A 26,735-nucleotide genomic window follows, 5' to 3' on the forward strand; every position below is an offset into this window, starting at 1 on the left:
ACATATAAAAATTGACTATCAAATTTATTATCGAAACCATCCTTTTTGCAGTGCCGAATTTCTTGCATCCATTTGACCCATGAAGTGGGTCCCGACACAGTTCCCAAAGCCCTGCCGGGAGCGGGCCCCGCGAGTTGTCTCGTTTTCCTCTTACGTGGAGGCCGAAGCATCAACGGTGCGCAGTGCGCACCATGCTTATCCGACACTCCCGCGTCCCCTTTCTTGAAACATCCAGCATTTTCGTCAAGAGTCTCCATTGGAGCCATCAGCCTACTGTCTAAGAAGCTCCCAGAAATCCCTTTTATGTCTGTTTTCGACTTTCGTTGTGTTTCTTTTTCTTTTCTCCTCTCTTAGAATTCCATTCGAAGACCGTCTTTGTTCATACACTTTCCTTTCCGACATTGTTCAAATAAGCTACTACTTCAAAGAATTTTTCTGAAATTTCTCTAGCCGAAACTCTATCGTCGTTCAGTCGCCAGCCATGGCTGCTACAGTTTCGGGCCTCCCCATCCGTTGTCCTCCTAGGAATTGCTTTAGGAGAGCTGCTTTTGCTACTCCTCGATCTTCCCTCCGCTCCCCGTTGGATCGAATGGCTCTAAAAGCTTTGAAATCGTCACAGGCAGTGAGAAAGAACGACCTGTTTGTGCATAGGCGCGCGCAGAGGTTATTAAGGAGTTCGCCTTCGGTTGTTGTTAGATGCGAAGCTTCCAAGGATGGAAGGGTATTTCCTCACTTTCTTGATGTGGTATTGTTAATTGTTAAACTGGGAGGATAATTGGATTTGTTGGGGATAGTTTTCTCGTGTCCCGATTGACTTATACTATTTGATTCCTTCGGTCTCTTTGTTAGCTTACTTGGTAGTGTTTTTACGATTAGGACTTGCTTAGTGAAAAGAAGAGCGAATAGTTGAAATGCTTGCTGTGGACCTACTCGTGAAACCCTTCAACTCCTTTAGAAACATGATACCGCTAGGCATTTGGAGGTAAAGAATTGTCCTCTGTCCTGTGGTCATAGGAGCAGTCTTAGATGAAGGAAGAGTTTCAATTGTTTCTTCTTCATGGTGCTCTGGAGCAAGTCTTGAATGGAGGGAGAGTTTCAATTTTTTCTTCTATATTGTGCTTTAGATTCTCTTTGGTCTTGATATGTATTTTTTTGTCTTTGTAGATTACTCAACAAGACTTCACAGATATGGGTTGGCAAGCAATTGTTTCTTCTCCGGAAGTAGCAAAAGAGAACAAGCATCAGATTGTGGAGACAGAGCATCTGATGAAGTCATTGCTTGAGCAGAAGAATGGACTTGCTCGTCGCATCTTCTCCAAAGCAGGTGTTGATAATACTCGTCTGCTTGATGCCACTGAAAAGTTCATTCAACGGCAACCAAAGGTACATATTGCTATTTCGGACGTTCTCCACTTTCTTGCCATTTTTTAAGAGATCTTCACCACACCAAAATATTCGGTTTTGGGATTGTCTCAATATGTATAACTGGAGAAATTGTACTTGGGCGTTTGTGCCATGGTTTTTTGAAAGTTCTCTTCTTTGATTTTCTATTATTTCAAAGCTTAGGATTTCATTTATTTCCGTGATCTTTATGGGGAGCATGCTAGCAGATAATCTTCTACACTAGACTTATTATGTTTTCTTTTTATTTATTTGTGGCCCAAGAAAGTGGCTCATTACCCATGGCCGGATTGGAGAACCTGCTACAGTGTAATTTGATGGTGGACATGGGTTTCTGTTCAGTTGTTTCGTTTTTTTTGGGATAGTTCATCTAATTGTCTAGTCTTCAAACCGAAATAACTTATTGTCGTATCCTATTAAAATTCCAGAAGTTCTGTTCATATGCTGCATCTTTTCCCTGATTTTTTCTGTTATGTTCAACCCTCCAGTACTTGACATTGGCACAACCAACGGTTGCAGGTTATTGGGGAAACATCAGGTTCTATGTTAGGACGAGACCTTGAAGCTCTAATTCAACGATCGAGAGAATACAAAAAGGAATATGGTGATACATTTGTCTCAGTTGAGCACTTGGTGTTAGCATTCACAGAAGACAACAGATTTGGCAAACAACTATTTAGGGATTTTCAGATTTCTGTAAAGAACTTGAAATCTGCTATAGAGTCCATCAGAGGGCGCCAAAAAGTTATTGATCAAGGTATTGTTCCTTTTGCTTCTCATGTTCTATTAGTTTTCTTTTCCTTTTTATTTCTGATTTTATTCTCAATTTGCTAGTCGTGGCACCCAAGGATGATAGAGTAGTGGATGTGTATCTTACATAGTGAGTTTCTAACAGATCCTGAAGGGAAATATGAAGCCTTGGATAAATATGGCAAGGATTTGACAGCTATGGCACGAGCGGGGAAGCTCGATCCAGTTATTGGGAGGGATGATGAAATACGGAGATGCATACAGATTCTTTCAAGAAGAACAAAAAATAATCCAGTTCTAATTGGTGAACCAGGTGTTGGAAAAACAGCTATATCTGAAGGGTAAGGCAATGGATACACTTTAGGCAGTCGTCCGAAAACCCACATCTATAGATATGGCAATGACGTTTATAAGCTGTTACATTCCTTAACAGGCTTGCGCAAAGGATCGTACAGGGTGATGTTCCTCAAGCTCTGATGAACCGCAAGGTGCGTTGTCTTCTGAATGGATACAGTTTGTGCGGCTAATTGCAAGAAAAAAGTTAACACTTTGTGGATAGGAATTATTTGTAGTGGCCATTTCTTTTGAATTATATTTAAACTTTTCTCTTATTTAAATTACTATTTATGTTTTCATGCAGTTGATTTCCCTTGACATGGGTGCCCTCATTGCTGGTGCAAAATTTCGTGGAGAATTTGAGGATAGATTAAAAGCTGTCTTGAAGGAAGTGACTGAATCAGATGGACAAATCATCCTCTTCATTGATGAGATTCACACTGTTGTTGGAGCAGGTCATCATCTTGTTTATTACTAGTTGTGCCTTCGTAGACAGCATTTAGGTCAAGTCTGACAGATCTCCAGTTCTAGCTTGATTTTGTGGACCTATGTGTTACTTTTGTTCTGGCATTCAGGCTTCCGAACTTTTTAGTAGTATTTGGACCAAACACAGAAGTTGACCTTTTAACTTAGGTTAGTTCTGGTGGTAAAAAAGCTGACAGAACCTGTTTGTCATTAACTTTTTTTAACTGCTGAATTTACTTCTTACCTTTTCTCCAAGCCAGTATCAATTATGCAGTTTACTACAATCAAGTCATTTGTATTTTTAGGTGCTACAAATGGTGCTATGGATGCGGGCAATCTGTTAAAACCAATGCTTGGTCGTGGGGAGTTGAGATGCATTGGAGCAACAACCCTTGATGAATACCGCAAATACATTGAGAAAGATCCAGCATTAGAACGTCGGTTCCAGCAAGTATATGTTGATCAACCATCGGTTGAAGATACCATATCAATTCTGCGTGGACTGAGGGAAAGGTATGAGCTGCACCATGGGGTTCGTATTTCTGATGGTGCACTAGTTGATGCTGCACTTCTTTCAGACCGTTACATTAGTGGGCGTTTCTTACCAGATAAAGGTAATTCATGTGACATAACTTTTTTATGTGCAAGCTCTGTGCTTTATTTCAGTACCTACACTTTTATGGTAGCATTTGGGTGCTGCTGAACAGATACTAGCAAGAAAGGCACTGGGCATGAAGTTCATTGATCGTATCGCCTACAATAAGACTAACAATTTTGGCAAGACCAACTTAACAAATATTTGATGATATAAATTAATATTTTATTTGGTTTCAGCAATTGATCTAGTTGATGAGGCAGCAGCAAAACTAAAGATGGAGATCACTTCAAAGCCAACTGCTTTAGATGAAATAAACCGTTCTGTTCTGAAATTGGAGATGGAGCGACTATCTCTTACTAATGATACAGATAAAGCTTCAAAAGATAGGTTGAATCGCCTTGAGGCTGAGCTTTCTCTCTTAAAGAAAAAGCAAGCTGAACTTGCTGAGCAGTGGGAGCATGAAAAATCAGTAATGACTCGCATTCAGTCAATCAAGGAAGAGGTATTGATCTTTTTCTCCTTGACTATCTTCCTTTTTAATCTACTGTGTTGTTTATTTGTATTTCGCTTTATTTTTCACATATTAGGTATGCTTCTGCTTCTATGAAAGAAGCCTGAAAGTTTTTTACAACTTGAAATTCGATGTGGACTCCACTAGAGCCTCATCATCAGCTGATTAGAACCAAAACAAGACGTTTGGAATTTGCATCCTGATTCTTAATACGTGCTTTACACAAAATTTTCAACAATTCTCTGTTCCCCATTAAATGATAACGTTAGGCCAAATGCCCTATACTACCTCATGTTTCTTCAGATCCCCCAACCTGACATAGACAGTTAGGAAATGAAGAAATAAACAGTAATCTGAGACAAATCCAAGGAGGACGTTCCCATTGACTTCATCAGCACAAAATTAGGTTATATTTTGTCGGGGCCCTCTGAAAGGGATAAGTTGATTGGGGTATAGGGTTTGTGTTATCTGTATTAGTGGGTGTTGTGTGTGATAAAATCATTCTAAGTAAGCCACTGCATGATTGAGCAAGCACTCATGGTCCATCTATGTTCTTAATGTTTCAGCCTCTGAAGCACTTGTGGTCTGTCTATGTTTTTCATGTTTCAGCTTCTGTGACAGTGGAGTTTCGTAACATCAGTAGTTAGAAAATGCCACCACCACTTTCCCATCTCGTCTCTGTCAATGTTGCTGTGTGGCAGCAGTCTGCAGGATCTAGGGAACAGATTTTGCTTCTCCCAAAAAAAAAAAAAAAAGATAGATTAAGATTACAAATTAGGAGAACCCATGGTACTTGGTCTAGCAGTTTAAAGGGCTCTCTAGCAGATGATCCTCTCGTGCCTTTCTCTTAATATTTCTGTCTACCTCAATTTTTCATTCCTTGGACACTGAAACCAAATTAACCCTTAGGTAAGAGAACATTATCCCTTTCAATGTTTGTTTTTTCTGTTTTTAATTCTCGTGTCCTGGAGTTTGTTTAATTGATTCTATATTCATGGAACAGATTGACAGGGTAAACCTAGAGATACAACAAGCAGAACGTGACTATGACCTTAACCGAGCAGCAGAGTTAAAGTACGGTAGCATCATGTCTTTGCAACGCCAACTAGAAGTTGCTGAAAAAGAGTTAGATGAATACCAGAGATCTGGCAAGTCTATGTTAAGGGAAGAAGTTACAGGAAATGATATTGCTGAAATAGTCAGCAAATGGACTGGTATTCCTCTGTCCAAGCTACAACAGTCTGAGAGAGAAAAGCTGTTGCACCTGGAAGATGAGCTACACAAACGTGTGGTGGGCCAGGATCCGGCTGTGAAAGCTGTAGCTGAAGCAATCCAACGATCCAGAGCTGGTCTCTCAGACCCACATCGTCCAATTGCCAGCTTCATGTTCATGGGTCCCACTGGAGTAGGAAAGACAGAGCTTGCGAAAGCTCTTGCTTCTTACATGTTCAACACTGAGGAAGCTCTCGTACGAATTGATATGAGTGAATACATGGAGAAGCATGCCGTCTCTAGATTGATAGGGGCGCCACCTGGCTATGTGGGATATGAAGAAGGTGGGCAGCTGACTGAAACGGTTCGAAGGCGGCCTTATGCTGTTATTTTATTTGATGAGATTGAGAAGGCACATGCAGATGTGTTTAACGTGTTTCTTCAAATATTGGATGATGGGCGAGTCACTGATTCACAGGGTCGCACTGTAACTTTCACAAATACTGTGATCATCATGACTTCAAATGTAGGGTCACAATATATACTTAATGCAGAAGACGAGAATGTGTCAAAGAGCATGGCTTATGAGACCATTAAAGAAAGGGTAATGGATGCTGCAAGATCAATCTTCCGTCCTGAGTTCATGAATCGGGTTGATGAGTATATAGTGTTCCAGCAACTGGACCGGGAGCAAATCAACTGCATCGTAAGGTTACAGGTACTAATTAATGCTTGCAATTTGCCCTTTTAATTTATGTTGCAAACCTCCAGACCTTTCTTCTGTTGTCATTTTGTCTGCAAATATCTGTGTATACTTCTAATCAGAAAGAGTACTTTTTACTGGTGTGAGGGGGTGGTGTTTTTTCTTACTTGCCTTTGGACAGAAAGTGGAAGTTGTGCCCATCCTCATGTATCAGGATCTCTACCAGCATCATAACTAGGGAATATTGCAGATAATCTAGGCATAACATGTTGCAAGTATTGGAGAGTCTGAAATTTAAATCTACATACTTTCAAAGCCTTTTTAAGTCTACGTACTTCCGAAGCTTTTTAATTTTCTGTCATGCATCATTTTCTCTTTGTTCTGCGTTTGCATGTAAGGGGTCTCATATACCTCTATTTTATCTGGATGTGTACAGTTGGAACGTGTACAGAAGAGGGTTGCCGACAGGAAAATAAAAATTCAGGTTACTGATGCCGCCGTGGACCTTTTGGCCAGTCTTGGTTATGACCCAAATTATGGTGCTAGGCCTGTGAAGCGCGTGATACAGCAGAATGTTGAGAACGAGTTGGCTAAAGGCATCTTGAAAGGCGAACTTGGTGATGAGGACACGATCATAATAGACACAGAGGTGACAGCATTCTCCAATGGCCAGCTTCCCCAACAGAAGCTGGTATTCAGGAAGCTGGACTCTGCTTCAGATATGAAGGCTGAAGAAGGTCCAAGAACTCTCTCACAAAGTGTATGATTGTGTTTTCCTTTCTGCAACTGAAGACCTCTATACAGCTCCAGTATAATCTGAAAGGTGCTGCAGCCATTGAAGGACGGCATTGTCCTTTTGTACCAAATGAAAACGAATAATAGAACTATTCTCTGTCCGTTTGGCAGTTTGTCCTAGCTGAAATTGGTCTTATTTTCCAAAAGGAGGCTGTAGCTCTGCTCTTTGCCTCATAAATGCAGAAACAACTCAAAAAATGAAAGAAGTGAACTCCAGCAGTTACTGAATTGGCAGGTTAACCTTCTGAGTAATCAAAACCCTACAATTAAATTTGATGGTTTGGAAAAAAATTGCTGAATTACAGAAGACTTTGACAAGCTAATTTATAAGGGAAGAGTGGCTTGCACAAGAATGATGATTAGAGGGAATGATCAGATCCAAGATAGCTTTTTCTTAAAACCATTGACTGAATAGAAAGAATATTATAATGATTTCTTACAGCTCTTATTGTATGAGATGGAATTAAGAGTTCTGATACAGCACAAAAAAATTACCTAGGCTTGTTCCAGAGATCTTTTTGTCCTTAAAAACCAATCTATTTCCTAAGTAAGCGACGGCTCCGCTGGTTGGCACCCTTAAGTCTGAAGTTCAGTTCGTCCACATCATCATTAAAATGGTCCAAAGCTTTGCTATGCCTGCACCCAACATAGAGATGAAAGGGTAAAATGACTATACCAAAGGAAAAACAGAAACATTTCAAACAAGTATCTCTGGTTATAAACAAATAGAAATTCTGCAGTAAACGAGAAAGATCTTTCTTTTTTCTTCATTGATTGAGACAAAGATTTAGTGATGGTCGGGTGGTGAGTAATCCTTGTAAAAGTGATTGAAGTTATTTCTTAATGAATTCAGGTTGGGAAATCTAAATTTGTATACAAAATCAGATGACATACTGCATTATGAGATGACTACTCAAACATGAGAAACTAATAGCCTAACAAACTATCCATATGCTGATAGAAATACTCCATATCTCTCTAGTGCCAATTTTGGATGTATTATTGGGGTTTCAGAGGTGGATCCTCAATTAATTGGTCTATGTTAGATTGAGCCATATTCCACATTAAAATGATTAGTCACTTAAGTGGCCTATTGCTCAATCTTACAATTAAACTACACTTACTGACACTTCTTAACACTTATTAATGTGGGACTTTTTCCCATTTAACACTACCTTTCACATCCAGGCTAATACTTATGGACATGAGACGCATATAACACACACTAAGTGCAAATTCCTATCACTCAACCTCGTAAACCAATGCCACTTTTCAACACTTCTTAACGTTTATTAAGGTGGGATTTTTTTCACTCAACATTCCCCTTCTAGTACACTTATTGACACTTCTTAACACTTATTAATGGAACTTTTTCCCATGTTACACTACTAAGCGCAAATTCCTATTGCTCAAACTTATAAACTGCACTTCTCAACTCTCCCCTTATATCCAAACTTACACATATGACATATATATTATGGACCTAATACATGGACAACATTCACTGAGCACAAAAACTCACAATTAGGCCCCAGTCTATGCAAACATCCTGGTTCCAATACCACCATTGGATTGAGTCTGGTATCCATTCTGAAATACTACCTATTTAAGAGGCCTATTGCTCCACTTTATATAACCCAGCCACACTTCTTAGCATTTATCAATGTGGTACTTTTTTCTCTCTTAACAATTTACAACACAGTTTGAGGAATACTCAAGTTTTTTCCTGTGATCAACTGAAAATTATAGTCAATTTAATTTTCTTGGACAATTTTCATGCATCATGAACAAAGGAACAAAGTTATTGCTTTATATTTTGAGAATAATTCAAAAAGTCTGAACAGTAGGAACAGAACGAAACAAAAGATTTACATTGACTACTCAAGTTTTATCCTGTAATCAACTCAAAATCATAGTTGATTTAACTTTTCTGGGACAATTTTTATTCATCATTAGCTAAGGTACAAAGTTATTGCTTTACATTCCTACAATACTTCAAAAAGTCTGAACAGTACAAACAGAACAAAACAAAAGATGTTGAAATAAGAATGGGGATGCAGGTAGCTAACCGTCCAACTTCAGATCCCATATCCACAGCCATATCCTTCAGCTGACTCAACAAATTACTTAAATCTGAAAGTGCATCATCCTGTTTTGCTTTCTCAACCTGTTACCCAGATCACAACTAAATGAGTGAACATCATCTAACTACTGCTACTGATGTGATTCCTAAACCATACATTTCCTGAAAAATACCTCAACTTTCTCAAGTGGAGTTGATGGACTAGTTTGAAGAGTAGTTTGTCTTCTACTGCTAGGTGTTAATCCCAGCCTTCTCCTGTCCTCTTGGTTGCTGATGCTTTTGGACGAATCATCTGTTATACAGTGCAAATAAGAGACAAAAAGAGTAAAACAATGAAGTTGCTACAATGATGACGAGTTCCTTTGAGCATACTTCTAATGATCAATGGTCCAGTGATTGTGCGAGTCTTCTTTGGACCCCAAGGCTTAGAGAAAATTCCCCCAAGACTTCCCAGGAGCTTCTCACCCTGAAACAAAAAACAACAAATAATGAGAATTTTGTTGCTTGCATTATTCAGTTATGTAATGTCCAGGCAAATAAAAAACTCTAGCCCTAGAAGAACTTTGTATTTTTTTCTTTCAAATAGGGAGAAAAGAACTGAGGTCAAGGAGATGATTAATGAAAATTACCAAACTTAGATCATGATCAATTTTGGTAACTTCCATATGGGTCTGTGTGATTTGCTCGCCTTGTTGATTTAAAGTAACTAGAGTGCTAGCAGCATCTTCCCTGATGTCTTCTGCAATCTTAAGGCAGCTTTTGAATTTTTCAGATGCCTCTTCAGCCATGTAAACTGCATAATTCTCAAGTTCCGGAGAAGATTGGTTCTCTATTCCCCTCACATCACTAAAACTACTTTTACAGCGGATTTTCTCAGATAAAGAAACTGATGAAGAACCAGGAGAAGAAGTTACTCTTTCCTCATCCTTTCTGAACAAGAAGGGTTTGCTCTTGGGACATTCTTTACTAGTCGTAACTAGAGTGCTAGCAGCATCTTCCCTGATGTCTTCTGCAATCTTAAGGCAGCTTTTGAATTTTTCAGATGCCCCTTCAGCCTTGTAAACTGCATAATTCTCAAGTTCCAGAGAAGTTTGGTTCTCTATTCCCCTCACATCACTAAAACTACTTTTACAGCGGATTTTCTCAGATAAAGAAACTGATGAAGAATCAGGAGAAGAAGTTACTCTTTCCTCGTCCTTTCTGAACAAGAAGGATTTGCTCTTGGGACATTCTTTACTAGTTGTAGGCGTGGACAACTGCCTTCTGGTTGTAGCAGAGGATAAAACCACCTCAGACTCGGAGTCAGAGTCAGCGTCAGAGTCAGAATCGAAAGGGTTATAGCTAGAAAACGTAGGACCTGTAGAGTGCTGTTTGGTAATTTTTCTCTCCCTCATCTTTTCCATCTAAGAAATGCTTTGAAAGCACTTTTTCTAGAAAACAGATTAGGAAGCCCAAAAAGAAGAAACTTGAATTGTAGAGGAAGCACCTGCAATTAGACAGTAGATAATTTCTGAGATAAGAACAAGACACCGAGAGAAAAATATGAAAGAACAAAAAAATAGAGAAGGCGGAATAACTAACCTAGGATAGGAATAACAACAAGGAAATTGAAATGATTAAATACAAAGAATACCTGAGATAACAAACCCGGGAAAACCTAAAAGGTAGAGGCGAAGGAAATAATCAAAGAAAGCCACGAGCAGAAATTTGTCCCAAATGAAACTCATCCCGGGTAAAACAGAAAAATACTGTTCCATGAAGAAAAAAAAGGATAACGAGACTGAAAATTTGAATGTCCGGATGCACTGGATAGTGGAACTGAAAATCTTGAACAAGAGCAGAACGAACACGATTAAGAACTAAAGAATGAAAGGCTAAAGAAATTTCCCAGAAGAGCGATCCTTTCCAACACAGATATATTAAGAACAAAGTACAATTACAACGGCAAAGAAACCCAAATGAGATTTTAAGGTACATTTAACGAATAATGCCTATTATCCAGGAAAGAAATAGGTGTCAAACAAACTAAGCCTGCAACTAACAACAAAGGAAACTCCAAACGATTATCCATGAGCAATGTTTGTAGAAGAAATACCTGGTCCCCCCGTAGCGAGAGAGGGATACTAACGCAAGCTACAACCCATTAACAAGGCAGGCTGCGTCCCAGAATAGCATATGCGCAGGAATCAGAAGGAGACGAGAGGATTAAAAACCCAACAAAACAGAGATTGCAGGCGATGGCTTTTCCTGTTCGTTCTCTTATTTTGAAGCGAATGAGGGAGCGGTCGCTCGAATATGTACAGCGTGAAGAGACGTATTTCAAATAAATTCGACCGTTGGGGAGAGATCTAGAAAGGGTCAGGTGGAAAAGTCTGAGGCACATCTTCATTTATTAATTTTACTTCGATTTGTTACCCACTGTAAATTGCAACACGAAATCAAATTAAGAAAACAGCCGCTCCTTTTCTTGTCTTCAATCATAGGTAGCAGGGGGGGCCTTCATCTACCGACTAAGAAAGCGCCCCCACCTTTCCACACGGTGGAGGGACGACAGGGACCTTGTTGGCAAAGGAGGAAGAAGTGAGGTACCATCCCACACCTCTATGTATATTTCAAAACATATTTTAACTGAATGAAAATAAATGTTTTACAATAGTAAATCCCTTAGAATAACCTATATCAGGCTTAAATGGCAAATAGTATAATGGTACATGGTGTGATCGATAAACCTACATGGGCTTGATCGATCATCCAGAATACGATATGGCATTAGTTGTAAAACATGAATGATCGTTGACTCAAGCATGATTAGTCATACAAAATACTATCAAGAAGATGCTATAAAGCATGATTGATTATCCCGTTGTTGCATGATCGATTAATCGAATTGGGTTGATATTTCAATGAGTTTTCGAAAGGTTAAAAATTTGTTGATTTATGACTTAATAAACCAATAGGCTTAGGGAACACAAAAAATATAATCATTATATATGGTTGATCGATAATACCTTTTTGTTGATCAATCAACACTTTTTGAGGACTACGAGTTAAGCTTACATTGTCATACCAAACATATGAAAGATTATTTATGAATTTCATATATCGATTTTACCCTTTTGGAGAGAAAAAAACTCAAAATTTACCCAAATCCTCCAATCTTTCTTCTCATTCTTTGCATTCAAAATTCCATCAAACTCATATACATTTCACTTCTTATGCTTAAAGATTTGAAGGCTTGGATTTGGCTTGGATCTGACTTGGAGAACGGTTATCTCTTTGATAAAAAAATTGTAAGTTTATTTTAATTCTTTTATAGAAGTTGTCTAGTACATTAAAACTAGAAGAATTAGCATTTTAGAGCCTGAAATCTATAAAGCAAGAACCCACAAGAGTCGAAATCTAGTTTGTATTGAATCTCTTGGGAATAGATCAATTAGTGTAATTGGGGATTACACTTTGCTTAAAAGAGCCTGCAACTCTTTGTATTTTCAACTAATAGAGCAAATTAATGAAATTTTCTCAAGGGTTATTGAGTGGTGTGTACAGTTAAGGGAACAACTAGAACAAAAAATCATTCTCATCACCTGGGCAAACAAAAGTTTTCTACGATCAAACCTAATTCAATCGAACTCGATCACCTCGTCAAGTTGGTAATTGAAGTCAGGGTTTATAACATTGATCATACTAGGGTTTACCCATATAAAGTTAAAATTTTAAATATTTATGATGATTTTATTTTGTTATTTAATTTTTTTATTATTTAAGATAAAAAATTATACAATTTGCATAAACAATAAAATAATTTAAAATATAATAAAAAATTGAATAAAAAGAGGGCAAGTGTTTTTTTTTTTATTTAGTAATCTAAATTTTATGTAAATTATTGTTTAATGATTTATATTTTATTTTATTTATATATTTAATATGTTTATTATTTTTTAAAGAGGGGGGTAGAAGCCCAACCCGTGAGGAAGAAGTGGGAGAGGAGGCCGCAAGCGATTTAGGGTTTACCAGGGTCTGCACCGCTACTCAACAAGGAAGAAAAAGAAGAGGACCGCCCCCCTCCTCCTCTGCTCCACCGCTACTGCAGACATAAATCCCCTTGTTGCTCAGTGAAAGACTAATTGGCAGGATGGTCTAGCCTAGCCTGATAATGTGTGAAGTGCTTGTGCTATACCTTGCGCATCGATGAAGGAAGGCGTAGCTTGCAGCCTTCTTCCCGAAGGAGATGCTTGCTGTAGATGATGTGAACCAGGAATCGGTTGGACATTGATTCGCACATCAAAGATTGGAGTTGGGAGGTAGCCAGAGTTTCAATTGCAATGGCTTCTTTTAAAGGCGGAATCGAGAAGGTTGGTGGGGATTCACTTGTCGTGCCTACAAGGAAGGGGGCTTGGGGTAGGTGGTCGTGGGGAGGATGGCAGAGGTGGAAGAGGAAGAGAGAGAATGATCAAACAAATACTTATTTTTATAATATTTAAATTCTCACTCTTAAATTAGAAAATTAAATATAATATTAAAATCATAAATTATATAAATAAAAAAGATATTTTATTATATAAATTACCCATTTCCCAGTAAGGGATTTTTCTGGAAGTATTCAACTTTGAAGGACACGTAGGTAATAACATCTTTCTTTGTGGCTTTTCTACAATTTCATTAAAAGAGAGCCCTTGATGAAAATTCTAACGCCAAGTAACTCCTAATTCGGCCGTCATTTCGGCTTTTCGCTTATTACGCCTTCCACGCCTGAACCGTATTGGCTGGAGCATGGAGGTTGATTTTCATGTTGAGTCGCCGTTAATTGCGAAGATTTAAACAGAAGTATTTGTCTTGGCATGTTGAAATCCATGAGAATTAGGGAGTTGATCTTTAATTGAAGTTTTTCCTTCAAACAAATGTAGGATGATAGGCTATAAGTCGTAGAAACGATTCTGTGGTGATTCTTTTTTTTTTTTTTTCCGCATCGTGGGTCTTTGGATTCCATTGGGACCTGCCGTTCTTGCACATGGTAACCATTTCGTTCTCCTATTCGATTGCATTGTGATGGAAAACAACGGGGATGCTGCGGATGATCAAGGATGGTCTGAAGTGAAAAAGGTCTTAACCCTTTTTGCATCGTCTTGTTCTAGTTCTCGCAATCTTCTTTAATGTTCCCATTGGCTGTTTGTGTTTACTTATTGATTTCAGTGCTATCTGATTTTGCTCACCTGGTCTGGATTTCAATCAATGCACTCGGAGTTGGTCATACTTCTCTGATGTTGTGATAGAAGTGCTGGTTATGAGTTTGCCGACAAGAATAATGTTGTAGTCTAAAACTTATAAGTCCTCAAAGAGGTAGGATATATAGTCTCAAGACTCAGGTTCTTGTAGGCATACATTTTTGCATGGACAAGTAGAACTTGTCACTGAGAAAATGAATTTCTTCATGGTGATTCCGTAGCTTGCAATATGTTGTCCGATAAGGCAAAGAAGCTTGTCAATTAGCCGAGCTACATTGGCATGTGTCTACATATGCCTGGAATTCTGAAAGCACATTCTTAAAATAATACTCACATTTGTGCGTTGTTTTGTTGTATCCTCTTGGCCGGTACCACTAATCATTGGTTGGTCATCTTACATTTGTGTGTGAACATCCAAGTTCTGCTACCTGTCAATGGCTTTTATCTGTAAGGAGAAAACAAGATGTGCACTAATTTGTTCTCTTGGAGCTTATGGAGGAATAGTTTTGAGCTATCCTAGAGTAGAGATTTTTATCTTCTTCCCTCATTCTTTGAGGATGTAAGCTTTAAGATCAGTGAAATGCTTAATATAATTGGAGCTCATTCGTCAGTGGTAATTTCATGGTTTCACTTAGATAAAGCTTCAAGAGATTTATTATGCATCTCGAAACTATATATATGGTGAGATTGTGGAACTATTGGCATCTCGAAACTCGGTGGGTTCACATGTTACAAATTGAAAATGCAATGAATGATTTATTAGCAGGACAAGGAGATGATCTTCCTGAACTATTTGTGGCTGATGTTTTTCCTTGTGATGTCCATTAATCATTTTAGATTTCTATAATTTTTGTGGTGGAAGTGTTTTTCCCACTATCACTTCTACATTCATTTTCATCAATGAACTTCTCATCATTAAAAAAAAAAAAAAAAAATAGAGCCTCATAAAAATATGGAATTGGTTATCAAGGTTTTGATGGTAGATATTTACATAAACATTTTGACTTAGACTGTCTTTTTATTTTTAGTTTTTTTAAAACTTTTTTGGAATAATTAGAGGTTAAACACAGATATTGAGATAGTATAGCAATAAATATGGTGGACTTGTAACTACTAAAAAAAGAGTGAAATTATATAACTGGCACATCATTCTGCTATTTAATCATTAGCTTTAAAGAGTATTTTATTTATTTGTTAAGAGAACAAGTATAAAAATAAAGAGATACACGAGCAAAGATGTACAGGGTCAGAGAATCTAACTTGTTAGGGGATAATGGATAAATCTTAATCTGTTGCTTACAGCACTATCATCAAGATGTAACTTTGTCCAGTATTTGTGAGACATTAAAAGAGATATTGCACAATTATTATGGGTAAGTATGCTCTCGTTCTTCTGGGTGTCATGTCCATATGGAGTTTTATATCAGATGCATTTGTTGTTCTTATTTTCCTAAAAAAAGACCACATCCGGCTGGTTTATTGGCACATGAAGATACTTTTTATGTCAAAAAGAAAAAAATAGCAAATGCAGTTAACTTTCTGAATCATTTCCAAAAACAAAAAGTAAGAAAGAAAGCTAATTATCTTTCATTATCCTAGCTTTTCTCATTTTAGTGATTAGTTTGACCATGTTATTCAGTCAGAGGATTAATTTGTTCTAAAGTGCTCTGGTTTGTACAAGATTTTTCATTTTTAGATATTATATTTTTACCCGTCTTCATTTCTTGATTCTTTTGGTTTTGTTCTGATAATCAGCATGCAGACAGGATTATGTCATTCTCAAATTGATTTTTAAGTATATAAATATTTTTCTATTTCTCAGATGATGCTAACATGATCTAGTGCCATTTTTTTGTGTCCAGAGACATCGAAGTAGTGCAAAATTTTCTGTTCAGAGTGGCCTTGAGTTTTTCTCCAACAAAGCTCGATCAAGTTTCCAATGCAACCAGTCTTTAGCCAAGGAGAAAGTCATAAATGGGAATTTAAGGCGTAAATCTTTACCATCTAAAGGAGAAGGGCATATTACAACCCAAACAAAGGCAGTTAGTGCAGATCTGTTTTCTTTGTCAAAAGAAGCAGATAATGGCATGAAGGAGCTTGAGAATAAAGCCATTAACCAAGAAAATGAGCTGCACAAACCATCTCGTAGTAAGACTGTTAATGTTTCTGAAGGCAGAACCCACTCAGTTGAGAAGACACCAGATAAGGTCCCTAAGATCAAGTGGGGGGATCTTGAAGATGAAGTGCTTGAAAGGTCTAAAAACACTGGAAACCGTATCTCTCCATTTCCTTCTCAGATTGTTACCCAAGAAGACAAGGTTGTTATGAAATCTGGGGAGGTTCAGCAGTTACCTGATGAGATAGCTTCTTCATCTGTCCAGGATGAATCTAAAGGTGGAGACTTTAAAGAAGTACATGAGATATCTTCTGATGATGTTCAATTACCCAGAGAAGATAAGAAAATACAGCCATCAGATGATGCTCCTGAGATATCTTCTGAAATTAGCTGCAATAATGAAATGGGCGTTTCATACTTGGGTTATTCATCTGCTGGCACTTGTATCTCATCAGCTGTTTCATACTCTAGACTTCCTATCACCGATCTTGTGGCAGGCATGGCTCCCCACGAGCCAGGTGCACTTTCACGAGAAAATTGTGAACCTGAAATGTCAGGTGGTGATTCCATAACAGCTCCTGGAAATTTGACAGGCTTGCAGGGTACTGTGGGAGACGCCGATGTGTCCAAGAGCCAGCTTATGGATGCTTCTGATGAAAGTGAATCAGGAGAAAGCAAAGAAAGGTTTAGAGAGCGGCTTTGGTGTTTTATCTTTGAGAATCTTAATAGAGCAGTTGATGAGCTTTATCTGCTATGCGAACTGGAATGCGATGTGGAGCAGATGAAGGAGGCTATTCTTGTTCTTGATGAGGCTGGATCTGATTTCAAAGAACTGAAGTCTAGAGTGAAAGAGTTTGAAAAAGTGAGGAAATCCTTTGGTCAAATCCCACAAGATGAGAATGGGGTTAACATGAAGAGTGATCATCGCAGGCCACATGCCCTCTCATGGGAGGTCAGAAATTTTCCTCTTTTTTTCAGAGTTTTACTTTTATACAACTGCTGTAAATGCTTTGGTTTTTGTCATTGTTGTTGCTGTTTATTATTTTTGTTTTATTGTATGACTTATTTTTACTATTCCTTTTTTTTTCTTGCCCAATTGATGAATTTTATTGCCAAGGCGAAGTACAAAAAAGCAGCTTACAAGCTGAAACCATCAATTAGAAAACCTATGATCACAACAAGATCATTTGAAATTATTGTTCTTGTTATTATTATTACTAGGGGTCAGATTTTGTGTAAATAGGGCTGTCAGATGATATGCAAATAACCCAATAGCCAAAATATCAATTAAGATAAAACGTAAACGAATAGCTGTCTCAAATATATGACAAGGACACACCTGAAAAATATGATATATTTATATTCTCGCTTTGGCATATAATCATGTCTGATTTCTACTTGTTAATGTTTTGTTTTTCATCCCATGTGAAGGGAAAGCTGCATCAGTCATAGAGACAGCAAACTTGACTTGATTTGTGAACATGAACTGAATCCCAACTTGGTGATGCAAACATTTAAACAGATTTGTGTTTGGTCTAGGGGTAGGCAACCTGATAAATGATTGAGTATTTTGATGAGATTGTTGGCATATGCTGATTGTTTGTATTTCCTGGGTTCATGCGCCTAGAGGTGCAAATTCCTTTGATGATTCTTTTAATCTGAGCCCTATTTAGCACCACTTGATTCTGAGGCTAGTATGTCAACAGTTGGTGCTTCTTTTAATCTGAGCCTGCATCAAGTGTTGAGGTATTGGGATAACTAATAACATAGTAGTATCTAGTTTTCATCGGATGCTAATTTGATTTGTGCTCCTGTTAAAAAAAGGTCAATTTACAATGAGATGATCTCTGTATGATGATGATATACTATACACTTAACAAAATAAAAAAATTATATTAAATGGAGAAGCAGTAGCATAATTCTTGTGTGGTATCCTTTTTTTTTAATGAGAGAATTGCCCGAGGATTTTGCTTAGTCACATGAGTTCCAGAGAGTCCAAGAGGCTTCCTCAAAGGACGTGATTATCTCCAGCAAGGTAGGCTATTCTGTTTCATCAACTTGTACACACTGGTTTAATCTCCTTGGACATTTAGATGACATGAGAACAATTGCTTGATCCCTTGCTATAATGCTTGGTCTCCAGTTCCGTTGAATCTGTTATCACTAGTAACCCTGATAGCTCAGAAAAGTATGGTACCATAGTTATGAGTTACTATGTCCAGAGCCAACTGGACCTGGTTCCTTTATAAGGTGCTGCAAACTTCTATTTGATACTGCTACTGAGGATCAGCTTTATTTTGACTTCTGGCTGAAGTTTGGGTGGCAAGTAATATCCAAAATCTCCTATGGGTGTCTATCATATTTTATTTGGGATAAATAATAACAATTACCAATATTGATATGTTATATGACTGTTGTTGACAATGCTTTGTTATGTCTTGTGTATCTGTGATCAAGTAGAAATTCTGGTGCAACAGAATATGAAGCTCTTTTTGTCGTCTGAATGTTTGAAGTATTGATCTTAACACCATAAAGTAGTAGCATTGGTATCTAATATTTTTGTATCCATGTTTCATCTATCTACTGGATGCATATACTTCTGAAGATCCAAAAAATAGCAACCTAAACTCTTGTGCTCTTCTTATGTGCTGATCTGGGTGTTCTTTTCATTTTTGTTTTGATATCTTTGAAAATTGTGTTGCACATATGGTTGCTTGTTTCTTGAATTACATGATATTTGTTGTAGATTTGGATCCTAAACTTCTAATACTGTTCTTTTTACTTCTGAGATATATTTCCATTCACTAGTCACACATTTGAAAAGATGCACAATATTTGGCTGGTTCTCATGCAAAAGGTTGAATTTGCCACCAATGAGTTGTTGTGGAGATCTCCCTCCCCCTTTGTTTTATAGCCTTCATTGGGTGGATTATTTTTGGGTCGCAAGGGCTTCTTTCTGTTGTACCTTCCCCTACATTTCTTTGTTGTTTATCTATTCATGGTGAAATTCTCTTGGCCTTTCCCAGGAGAATGTAGAACTTCTAATCTAATTGTGTTGCTTCATGCCATTACAATTTATCACTTGCTGCTAATTGTTTAAGGTGCGGAGAATGACAACTTCACCTCATAGAGCAGAAATATTGTCTTCCTCTTTGGAAGCCTTCAAGAAAATTCAACAAGAAAGGGCCAGCAAGCATTCAACTCTAAATGATGAAGGTCAGCATTCTGTAAGCCTATCTACAAAACATTTTTCTGGCTATCCTCAAAGAAAATCTTCTGGAAAAAGAGATGTCACAGCAAGTGTTGGAGAATCAGGTACAAAATCTAGAAAACAGACCATGGATAAGGATCTTGGCGAAGGATCCAGCAGTGGGGAGAAGAGAAACGTGGAAATAATTAAGTTGAGCAGAGGATATGCTAGGCATGGCAACAGGTTAGCTTCACATATACCATCTGCTTCTGATTATACTGGTCCACATACATTACTGAAGGATGCGATCACAGCTAAGAAGGCTGCTGATTCAAAGAGGTCAAGCTCTCTTAGTGACAAAGAAAAAGAGAAAGAAAAGAGGAGTATAACATCATTGAAATCTATGGATGCTTGGAAAGAGAAGCGAAATTGGGAAGATATACTTTCTTCCCCATTGAGGAACTCATCCAGGATGTCCCATTCACCTGCTATGGGCAGAAGAAGTGCAGAAAGAGCTAGAGTGCTTCACGATAAACTGATGTCCCCTGAGAAGAAAAAAAAAACTTCTCTGGACATGAAACGAGAAGCAGAAGAAAAGCATGCTCGCGCCTTGAGGATCAGAAGCGAGTTGGAGAATGAGAGGGTCCAAAAATTGCAAAGAACTTCAGAAAAGTTGAACCGGGTTAGTGAATGGCAGGCTGTTAGGAGCTTGAAGCTGCGAGAAGGAATGCTGACTCGCCATCAGAGGAGTGAATCACGACATGAAGCCTATTTAGCCCAAGTTGTAAAGAGAGCTGGAGATGAAAGTAGTAAAGTTAATGAGGTTCGGTTTATTACTTCATTAAATGATGAGAATAAGAAACTCATCTTAAAGCAGAAGCTGCAGGATTCAGAACTGAGGAGAGCTGAAAAGCTACAAGGAATTAAAATCAAACAAAAGGAGGACTCAGCGAGAGAAGAGGCTGTATTGGAACGTAGGAAGCTTCTGGAAGCAGAAAAGTTGCAGAGGCTTGCAGAGACTCAACGGAGGAAGGAAGAGGCACAGGTGCGAAGGGAAGAGGAGCGGAAGGCATCAAGTGCTGCACGTGAGGCCCGGACCATTGAACAATTGAGGAGAAAGGAAATTAGGGCTAAAGCTCAGCAAGAGGAAGCTGAACTGTTGGCACAAAAATTGGCCGAGAGGCTCAGTGAGAGTGAGATGCGTCGGAAATTTTACCTTGAACAGATTAGGGAGAGAGCTTCAATGGATTTCAGAGACCAATCATCTCCTTCAGTTAGGCGGGGTACCAACAAGGAGGGCATGGGGAAACTTGTTTCAACAAATAGTGTTGAAGATTTTCAAGCAAACTGTATGTCAGGCATGGGAGGCTCTTCTCTTGGTATTGGTGATGCAGTGGTACATCAGTCAATGAAACGGAGAACAAAGAAAATCCGACAAAGGCTTATGGCATTGAAATATGACTTCATAGAGCCTCCTGTTAGTGGTGAGACAGCAGGGATAGGGTACAGAACCCAAGTGGGGGCAGCTAGGGCAAAGATTGGAAGATGGCTTCTGGATCTTCAGAGGCTTCGGCAAGCTAGGAAAGAAGGGGCTGCAAGCATAGGACTAATTGTAGGAGATATGATTAAGGTATGATTTTTTTTTTTTTTACATCATTTCCTCTCTCGCTCATACTCCCTTGAGGAGATTATCTACGTATTTGGCTTAATAATTTCTGAATGTTTTGGCGGTTTTCCGGTCAAGTAGTTTTTGGAGGGCAAGGACCCTGAGCTCCAAGCATCTCGTCAAGCTGGTCTACTTGATTTCATTGCTTCTGCACTGCCTGCATCTCACACTTCCAAACCTGAAGCTTGCCAAGTGACAATATACCTACTACGACTTTTGAAAGTGGTGCTTGCTCTACCTGCAAATCGTGGTTATTTTCTTGCACAGAATCTGTTACCTCCAGTTATTCCAATGCTGTCTGCAGCTCTAGAAAATTATATTAAGATTTCAGCTGCTTCAAATCTTCCTCTAAGCAACTCCAGCTTGGTCTCTAGTAAAATTTCATCTGAGAATCTGGAATCAATTGCAGAAGTACTGGAGGGATTTCTATGGACTGTTATAGTGATTATTGGTCACAGTGAGACAGATGAACATCAGAGTCAAATGCAGGATATCTTGTTGGAACTGGTTGTCGCTTATCAAGTAATCCATCGCTTGCGAGATCTATTTGCTCTTTTTGATAGGCCCCAGTTAGAAGGAGTTCCATTTCCTTCATCTGTTCTTTTAGGCTTGAATCTTCTTACAGTATTGACCTCTCGATATCGATTTATTTCCACTATTGATTGGGGATTTTATCCATCTTGGTCCACTTCAGACAATAAAGATGAAGAGAAATCTGCAAATGCTGCAGAATCAGAAGCTGTTGGTGATTCTTCAGAAAAAGTGACAAAATTTCATGAAGTAAACATTACTAATAAACACAAGGAGCCATTACACATCCAGAAGGATTCATTTAACCAATTAACTGAAATGTCAACTCATCTGAACGGTGCAATAGAAACTTCAGGTGAATCTCAGAAAAGTCAGATATCAGAGAATATCACCACCTTGTCCCAAAGTAATGAGAAGAGCAAAACCTATAATAACAGGGAAGATCAAAATGGTATTGTGCAAGAGGGTGGAGGTCCAACAATGCAGAAAAAGGTTCAAAATGACCACGAAGGTGGCTTGAAGCTGCCAGTTGCATTTCTCGTTTCCGCCATTGGAGAAACAGGTCTCGTTGGACTCCCATCACTATTAACAGCTGTACTACTACAGGCAAACAGCAAATCATCATCTGACCAGGGTACTTATCATCTTCCATCAAATTTTGAGGAAGTTGCAACTGGTGTTTTGAAGGTTCTAAACAATTTAGCCATCTTAGACATTAGTCTTCTGCAGAAAATGCTAGTAAGTCTTGGTCTTTTTCCATTTTCAGAATTTAACTGATCTTTTGGCGATTGATTTTTTTTTATCATTACTGATGGTTATGTATGCTCAGCTATTTGTATTGGCGAGTTTGACAGTTTCATCATCAGATTAAATGGACATGTTTAATGTTTCAACTGTAAACAGGCTAGACCAGATCTAAGAATGGAGTTCTTCCATCTCATGAGCTTCCTTCTTTCTCATTGCACAAGCAAGTGGAAAGCAGCCACAGATCAGGTGATTTGATGTTTTGCAACATATTACTGCAACACGAATACTGGCTATGCCTTTATAAAAAATAAAGGGAGAAAAAATAAAATATGAAAGGAAATACTAGCAAAGAAAATAAATGATATTTTTATTATGGAACATTTATTTTTGTGGAAAAAATATTTCCACACATTCTGATGGAAGCAAGTTTATCTAGCTTTTTTTTCACTCCTCTATTTGTCTTAGAGGCGTTTGCATATTAGATCTTATGTAAGCTTAGTTGTGTGTGTGAGTATGAGAAACACTATCACAAAAGTTAGATGTGTTAGTATGGTTTGCACTATCTATGTATTGACTATATTATAGTAGGTCATAAACACATTTTAACTAGAATCATCAAACCGTTGTTCCAATGGGCCGGCCACTCTGGTAAATATGCATTTTATAGACTCTACACTTGTGTATGTATGTGACTTGAGTGTACAAGTGTTCAGAATATTTGTTTACCCTCAAATTCCTTTACTGAATGAAGAACATGGAAACTGAACTCGTAGTATATATCATCTCCATGGGAGGACTTATTAAGTTCAGCCAATTGGCCCTTTTTGTGCTGATGTCATTTAAGCATTAGAAATATGTTCTGAAGGCTGATAATTGATTTTGTATTGGATGAATCATTATTGAGTGTCATTCTTACTATTGAATTTTTTCTATTACTTGAATGTAATTACCTGATTCAATCTAAATGAAAACACATATACAGCATATTCATAATTCAATAAAATGAGCATAAGAAAGCATGTGTTTAGGTTCTCAACTGAAACACATGTTAATTTTACCGTTTGTATTCATGTGTATCCTAAACCATGCTAATTTTACTGTTTATATTTATGTCAATCCTAAACCAACAGATATTGTAGATTCTTTAGGGTATGATGACAGAAATGACATCTCCAAAGGTAATTCTTTAAGTAAGGAACAAGGCAACAAGATTTAGGAATCCAAAAGAAAATGAAGAGATGCTAGCAAAGTGGTCTAGAATTTGCCATAGGAAAGACTCTTAGTGTGGGAAGCCTTTTTCGATTTTAAAACAAAAGACAGAAACTAGAGGAATTAAATAGAGACGAAATAAACAATGAAAAAGACAGAGAATGTGGATGTCATGTAAGAAAAACTTTTAAAGAGAGGAAAGGAGGAACATGAGTTCAATCATTAGGTTAGAAGTCACACTCATAGTGGTGTCAAAAGGATGGCTATAGTCTGGCAGTTGTGCATTAACATTTATACTGTTCTGGTACATTATTAAGGTAGAAACCTCTTCTTTCAGAAGGGAAATAACAGGGGAGTTCTTTTCACCCAAAAAAAAAAAAAAAAAGCAGGAAAACTTTGAAGGAATTGCTTCTTTCAAATAACAGCACTCAATGAGATTTTGTGAAAGCCCTTGATCTGAAACCCGGAACCAGTTTTACTATGTATTAAGTGAACAGATGTCGTTCAGATACGACAGCAAAATCACTCATCGAAGGAAACCCTTCAGATTTAATTTGTTTTTTATGTCCATATACTCTGATTTTTGCCTGTTTATGCTATTTCTGAGTTTGATTTGCCACCAAAATAACTGTCAACCATGTGTTATTTGGTAGTTCTGAGTTTTGCTTTTTTTTATTTTGACAACTTGTGCCAGGTGGGTCTACTACTGCTTGAGACACTATTGCTTCTTGGCTACTTCTCTTTGTTCCACCCAGGTAACCAAGCAGTTCTTCGGTGGGGGAAGAGCCCAACTATCCTTCATAAGGTCTGATATCTTATTTCCTTCATTTTAGTTCCTTGGATGTGAGGAATCAAACTAACCCTTTTTCTTGCTAAAAAATCAGGTTTGTGATCTGCCCTTTGTGTTCTTTAGTGACCCTGAGTTAACACCCATTTTGGCTGGCACACTTGTGGCTGCATGTTATGGCTCTGAGCAGAACAAGGGGGTTGTGCAGCAAGAAATTAGTATGGACATGCTCCTGTCTTTGCTTAAATCCTGCAGACAAGGGTTGACAGCCACTCAATCTGATCCATCTGCACCAGAGAACAATGCTACATGTGATGATCCTTCTGATGTTAATCAACCAGCCCCAGACACAAGAAAGTTTCAAAGTGATCTGTCTGTAAGATCTGGCCGATATAACATGCGAGGCTTCAGGGCCTCCTTGGGTAAAGGAGGCTATATGGGAAGTAATGGAAGACTAAGCAAGATGAAAAATCAAAGAGAAAGTAAAGGAACAAAAGCTTGTGATGAATGGGCATTGAAGCACAACCTGCCTTCTGAATCTTCATCTACTTTTATGTTGCATAATAGATTCCCAAGCAGCTTTATAGATAGAGCAGAAGTTTTTTTTTCAGCAGAATCTACAAGCCTGTGAAATGTGATACCAGGCTAAACCTACCTGATGCTCCATGTTTGTCATGAGCCTATTCTGAGTTTTGTCTTCTGAATGGGAATGCTCAATTTGTTTACAGGGCAGAAGAACAGCCCAGATTATCAAATTATGGGCCAAGTTGGAAATCATTAGTGGGTATGTAGTTTCGAGGAAACGGCTTTTAGTGCTGTTGAAAGCATTTAACGGGTTGCGACTTCTCGTCTACTCGTGGGAGTTGTATAAACTGAAAACTGGAAAATAGAGGCAGAGTTTCAACATTTGCAAAAGAGATGTATTATGTAGTTCTATCATGTGTACAGTGTTTAGCTACTGGCATACTTCCGCTTCACTGCTTTTGTTGCAAAAAAGAGTTTCCAGAGAATATTTTCTCTTTGGTTTCTCTTTATCCCTTTCTCTTTTCCGTTGTAGCAAGAAAAATTTAAAACGGGGCAGAAACAATACAGTTTCCTAAGGGTGGCATCGAGCCTGAACCTGTCTATGTTCGAGCCGAGTTTGATTTAAATATTTTAAACTCGAGTTCGAGCCAAACCCAGCCTCGAGTTTAAAATTGTTATCGAACTCGAGCCCAATAAGTTTAGCTGAGCTCGAGCTTTAACATTCATTTAAAACTTTTCAAAAAATATATGTCTCGAGTTCGAGCTCCAACATACATTTAAAATTTTTTAAAAAATACATGTCAAATAAATTGTATATAAAATTATGCATATATTTTACATAAAATTGGGCATAAGGGTGGCATAGAATCCAGCTGAATCTGAACTTTCCTATGTTCAAACCAAGTTTGATTTAAATAGTTCGAACTCAAGCTCGAGCTGACCTTAGCCTCGAGCCTAAAAGTGTAATCAAACTTGAGCCTAATAATTTTAACCGAGTTTGAGCTTAACCTATATTTAATACTCTACATAAAATATGTGTCAAATAAATTATATATAAAATTATGCATACATTTAAAAAAAAGAATGATATGGGAGGTTCGGGATTGAATCTCGATAATGAATTAGAACACACCAATATTAATCTTTTTTATCCCAAATATTGTCTAGCTTATTTGTAATTTTTGAAGTTGCCCATAAATTTATTATGGCCTCCTTAGTGCCCCCGGTTGAAAATCTTACTTAAAAAATTATATGTTTTTAATAAAAAATTTCAATTCTTAAAATATTTCCAAAAAACACGAGACACTAATAGTCCCTAGAAACGTATTTCTACTAAAAAAATCAATATTTCTTGAAAAAATTCAATATGTCTCTGGTTTTTCGTCGAGACGACACTGAGGGAAGGGGTCTAGCGGCGCCGGTGAGGACTTGTCGTCGGAGATGACAACTGCGATGGAGGCTACGGAGACGGAAACAGAGGCGAAGGCAAACTAGGGGAGGAAGAAATTGAACCAAACATCAGTCAAGGCGGCCATAGTAGCAGACGGAAGGGGCTCGACGGTGATGAGTGGAGGAAGAATTTTTTCCCTCTCGCTCCTGCTCCAGTCCCAACTCTCGAGCCTGTTAACGAGCTAGCTCGCGAGCTTTCGAACCAAAGCATAGTTCGGTCGAGCTCTGCTCGTTAACTCAAACGAACCTTATTTCGAACTGAGATCCAGATAAATAGAATCGAGCCGAGCCGAGCTCGAGCCGCTCGCAAACCGGCTCGGTTCGATGCCACCCCTAGTTAAGCCTATTGTGGCTAAATCAACCAATGTTTGGGTCATGAACAACTATAAATCTATGTTTATCGTAGTGATTGAATTTATTTGTATTAACTTAACTTTCA

General features: G+C 38.1%; 3 protein-coding genes across 3 annotated transcripts; 2 read left to right on the forward strand and 1 right to left on the reverse strand.

Annotated features, from left to right (window-relative positions):
• Window positions 1-275: 275 nt before the first annotated feature.
• LOC137951085 (chaperone protein ClpB3, chloroplastic) lies at window positions 276-6,872 on the forward strand. The gene is made up of 10 exons (XM_068797656.1): window positions 276-721; window positions 1,165-1,383; window positions 1,921-2,158; window positions 2,297-2,492; window positions 2,585-2,639; window positions 2,792-2,942; window positions 3,258-3,566; window positions 3,787-4,052; window positions 5,065-5,991; window positions 6,413-6,872. Exons 1-10 carry the CDS (start codon window positions 482-484, stop codon window positions 6,740-6,742), a joined length of 2,931 nt encoding a protein of 976 aa, XP_068653757.1. The 5' UTR covers window positions 276-481; the 3' UTR covers window positions 6,743-6,872.
• A 190-nt stretch (window positions 6,873-7,062) lies between these two features.
• Window positions 7,063-12,515, reverse strand: LOC137951086 (putative SNAP25 homologous protein SNAP30). The gene is made up of 6 exons (XM_068797658.1): window positions 10,950-12,515; window positions 9,484-10,340; window positions 9,227-9,320; window positions 9,028-9,146; window positions 8,841-8,938; window positions 7,063-7,407 (listed from the first exon to the last, which is right to left on the reverse strand). Exons 2-6 carry the CDS (start codon window positions 10,255-10,257, stop codon window positions 7,308-7,310), a joined length of 1,185 nt encoding a protein of 394 aa, XP_068653759.1. The 5' UTR covers window positions 10,258-10,340; window positions 10,950-12,515; the 3' UTR covers window positions 7,063-7,307.
• A 1,102-nt stretch (window positions 12,516-13,617) lies between these two features.
• Window positions 13,618-25,315, forward strand: LOC137951722 (uncharacterized). The gene is made up of 7 exons (XM_068798589.1): window positions 13,618-13,954; window positions 15,939-17,144; window positions 19,294-21,012; window positions 21,130-22,317; window positions 22,483-22,572; window positions 24,230-24,340; window positions 24,420-25,315. Exons 1-7 carry the CDS (start codon window positions 13,901-13,903, stop codon window positions 24,951-24,953), a joined length of 4,902 nt encoding a protein of 1,633 aa, XP_068654690.1. The 5' UTR covers window positions 13,618-13,900; the 3' UTR covers window positions 24,954-25,315.
• Window positions 25,316-26,735: the final 1,420 nt, after the last annotated feature.

The sequence above is a fragment of the Aristolochia californica genome, unplaced genomic scaffold (assembly GCF_029961685.1).
Source record: "Aristolochia californica isolate CCGP_79_NKW_82.1479 unplaced genomic scaffold, dmAriCali1.0.hap1 SCAF_15, whole genome shotgun sequence".
NCBI lineage: Eukaryota > Viridiplantae > Streptophyta > Magnoliopsida > Piperales > Aristolochiaceae > Aristolochia > Aristolochia californica.